Source organism: Palaemon carinicauda, chromosome 32 (assembly GCF_036898095.1).
Source record: "Palaemon carinicauda isolate YSFRI2023 chromosome 32, ASM3689809v2, whole genome shotgun sequence".
NCBI lineage: Eukaryota > Metazoa > Arthropoda > Malacostraca > Decapoda > Palaemonidae > Palaemon > Palaemon carinicauda.
The window spans coordinates 43,565,466-43,569,538 of record NC_090756.1 but is presented as its reverse complement, the minus strand read 5'-3'; the positions used below and the strand labels follow the sequence as shown (position 1 = coordinate 43,569,538).

The 4,073-nt window shown below is 35.3% G+C and overlaps 1 protein-coding gene across 1 annotated transcript; it reads right to left on the bottom strand.

The window, feature by feature from the left end:
* Positions 1–1,691: 1,691 nt before the first annotated feature.
* Positions 1,692–3,044, bottom strand: LOC137625771 (uncharacterized). The gene has a single exon (XM_068356662.1). It carries the CDS (start codon positions 3,042–3,044, stop codon positions 1,692–1,694), a length of 1,353 nt encoding a protein of 450 aa, XP_068212763.1.
* Positions 3,045–4,073: the final 1,029 nt, after the last annotated feature.

Here is a 4,073-nt window from a genome sequence, read left to right as displayed (position 1 = left end):
TGGATGTAAGATTTCAACTCCCCCTTCCACTTATCAATATTGCATAAGGGAGCTATCATTCAATCTTAAATAGTTATTATGGGAATTATTAAAGTTATCGTTATATTTCAAATTATTGTTTATTACAATACTCATTACTATTATTATTGATTAAATCGGGGGAATTCAAGATTTTTTATAGCTGGTGGCATTATATTATTTTGTATTACCTTGAATATATATTTCAGGTTGAATCTTCTTGTTAACAATAAACAACTGTTACGACTAATGTCTATCCTTGAACAACCCCGTACAATAATAATAATAATAATAATAATAATAATAATAATAATAATAATAATAATAATAATAATAACACGAATCCATCATTCAAACTTAAATAATTATTATGGAAATGATTAAAATTATCGTTATGTTTTGAAATTATTGTTGATAAAATTATTACAATATTACAATAACACCTGAATAAACAGATGTAGGTATATTTTGTCCTGCTGACAATGTTTTATCTTTCTCGTGATGATGATAAGCCACGATACTTGATACGATAACACCTGAATAAACAGATCTACGAATGTCTCCTCGTGACGATGAATGTTATCTTTCTCGTCAGCATCATAAGGTTTCGCATACATTGGATAGTGAAAGTAATATTTTAAAAAGCAGTATCTTATTTTTCTTATACAACCAGACTGATCTTTATATATGCATGTATTTCTCATTTCTCCTAACATACAAATTTTAAGCGGATTTGTAAGAATGCTTCCAATGTCATTTTTGTGAACTTCTTGAAGGACATCAAAGCCCTCTCGTATCCCAACCTCACTGTGCTCCACGGTTTAGAATTATTAGTTTTCATTCTCCACTGCTGAGATAAATGGTCTGGTTGGAATCCTGATAAGGTATAAAACAATTAACTCATTAGACTCATGATGCCACCTCCACTAAGGAATAAATTAATCCCATGAATAATTCCCGGCCCTAATTAATAAATGAATAAAAAAAGAAAATAGAAATTAACTCACCGTCATGGATATAAATAAACTCGTGCAAACGTGGGACATCCCCTATCATGACTATTTCTAATAATTAGACTCAGGAAGGTTCATAGTTATCCCTCATTCTGATGCATTCTTTATATGTAATCGCTCTCTTTTCTCTCCCTTTATACTCAGAGCAGCGTCTCCTCATCAAACAAGTGAAATAATAATTAGCTACTATCCCATCATTTAGCCTTAAATTACTGGGGGAAAACATGGTCTTTATTTTCCGTAACGTATACCCTACCCCTTAATGACTAACTGAATGTATGAAGTATAAAACATATAACCCACACTTATATGATAAATCTGGCTGGATTGGTGTCATGAATTTGAACAATTCAAAGGATTTATTCCTCTTGAAGAAGGTCAAGAAATGCTTACTGTATATCTCTGGGCTAATACCATAACTATCAAAGAATATTATATAATTTTCAGGTGACTTAGCCACATAAAAGCAGACCCAGTGTCCCATGCTATTTATGTCTGAAGAGGTTTCCAACGTATTTGCGATGAAGGTGATAGCTTCCTCCCTGTATGACCTCAACCTTATACCTCCCACATGATCAGAAGAAAATATGCCTACGTAATTCCCTAATTTCCCCACCCTCCCCCTTAGAGCTCTATCCAGCTCTCTAGTATCCATCAGTCCTAACCCCTCACATCACAATGAATAATCCTGTCCGCATCAATCGATAAAATACCCGTAGTATCTCCAAAAAGCATAATGAGATGGGGTGTCGTTACTGCTGTACTCAATTTTAAAATGATTCGCATACTGGCTGATCTCTCTACTGGTAGAGCTTCTTTCAAATCCTCATGTACGAAATTAAAATTAAAAATGGTTCTCCCCTCCGTAAAACTATCCAAGGATATAATATTCTCATCATCTATGCCAATAGCCTTCCGAGATTCATAATACGCCTGCACAACTCTCTCTGGGAATGCTGCGTTTATATTATATACGGTACTTCCGTTAATGGTGATATGTATATTATTTACATTTGCATGGTGGAAGATTAATGGGTTTCTTGTATAATCCCCTGAAAAATGTCTCATATCAATTAGTGCTAGTGTCATCTTGTCTGGAATGCATGAACCAATAGGTTCATCTATCATTATTGACGATTCATTAATCCCAACAACGTATGTCTTATAAAGAGACTTACTGAATATGTATTGTATAGGCTTTGATAACAATGACTGATTCAACGCAGCCATTGCGTTATAATGAGGAGTGACACGATCTATCCATAACTTCGATTGCTGTATTGTCAGATTATTTAAATGTCCCTCCTTATCCGTGTTCATAACCCAACTATCATTCGCTAACTCTAATCGAATTCTCAGATTGACAGAATCCATTAGATACATGGCAATAGTTGCTAAATCTAGTAATAGTGGGAAGTATGTGTTAATTCCATAGATTTTAAGCTTGGGCATCTGCTTAACTTCCAAACGCTCCCCCTCCTTAAATGTATCATCAGTATATTGCCTCGTAATCCTGTGCTCTTCACAATAATCATCATAGAAATATCCACACCTCGCTATATTCTCGAGTGAGTCCGGCTTCACATTCATCAACATCTTCATATAAGATGAATAATTGTATAAAGGACATGACTCGACCATCTTTTCATTCAGAAAGACGGATACGGACTTGAATAATGTATTACTCACCCCGTTTACTACTCCCACATTTTGTGCCGATGTTAAATTGACACCATTTCTAGTGATACGAATGAATAATTCTAATGTTATACTCGATAAATCAAGAAAGGAACCGACCACCCCATTCACACGAAATTCTATATACCTATCAGACAATACCTGATTAATTCCCACATTACTGGGCATGAAGTCTACCCTCTCTTTAGAATTAATTAAACTTTCAATTAGTTGCTGCCTGTTAACATTTGGATATGATTCAGATATTCCTGCCATATACGAGGATATGGAAATCTTATTTCCACTTCCTGGGGTATTCGGTGTCATTCCAGCCATGATGTGAAGTTGAAAATTCTGCTTAGTTATGAAATGAGATTAAAGAAAGGATACAAACCCTGTGATGTCCCACGTCCTAATGAATGTAGAAGGTTATACACATCATTCTTATGCAATCTCCGCGTTCCTCCAAACTCCTTCTTAGTCTTACGAATCACTTTCAAACTGCTTCCTTTTTTTGACTTCCTTCTCTTTCCTGAACCTTTTAGAAGTGTTAACCCTGTTGACTTAAATGCTTGAACTCCATGTTTTTTTAAAGATTCCTTTAATGGTCTTTCCGCAGTGATCATATCGGACATTACAGCCCTACCAAATTCCTTAGCTGAAGGATTGAGAGCCTTGAATATATAGGGTAATACCCTCCTAGCCACCCCTGATATAGCTGACAACACACTTCCTCCCCGTCTTCGAGTCGGATAAAATATTGAAATATCTTCTAGCCCACCACCTCTTCTTATGGGTGAAGAAAGAAAAAGCCTCCTAAATTCCTCTTCTGATGGTGGAATGAAGGTCAGTCTCATGATCTTGATCGTATCTACTCCGAAATAGTAATATAAAAAGAAAAAAAAAACTCTGCAGTAGTACAGCCTCCTGTGATGGTCAATTGTCAATTAATGCTAGGTACATCGGTATTTATCATTTTATTCACCTAACCCTGACATGGAGGACGCAGGTCACGCTAGAGTTTTCAACGAATCTTATGATTCTCCCATTCTGATCCGTGATGATTATAGATATTTGATCCAACACCTTTGTATTTAGAGGTTTATATAATGTGTTATGTATACCTCTATTCTTGCCGTTATCTATATGGATACAGTCTAAAATATTTACAAGTCTGCCAGCAAAGTAACTGGGCTATATCACATCCGAATAAATATACATATAATCAACTCCACAATTTTCAGATGGGAATGTATAGCTTGAAACCTCTTTTTTCTCTCCTTTTCCATAGATTATATATTCTGTATCAGCTCTGAAGCCCAGCAGATTGGATGCTTCACTGCTGAAAGTTATATGAATTGTCTG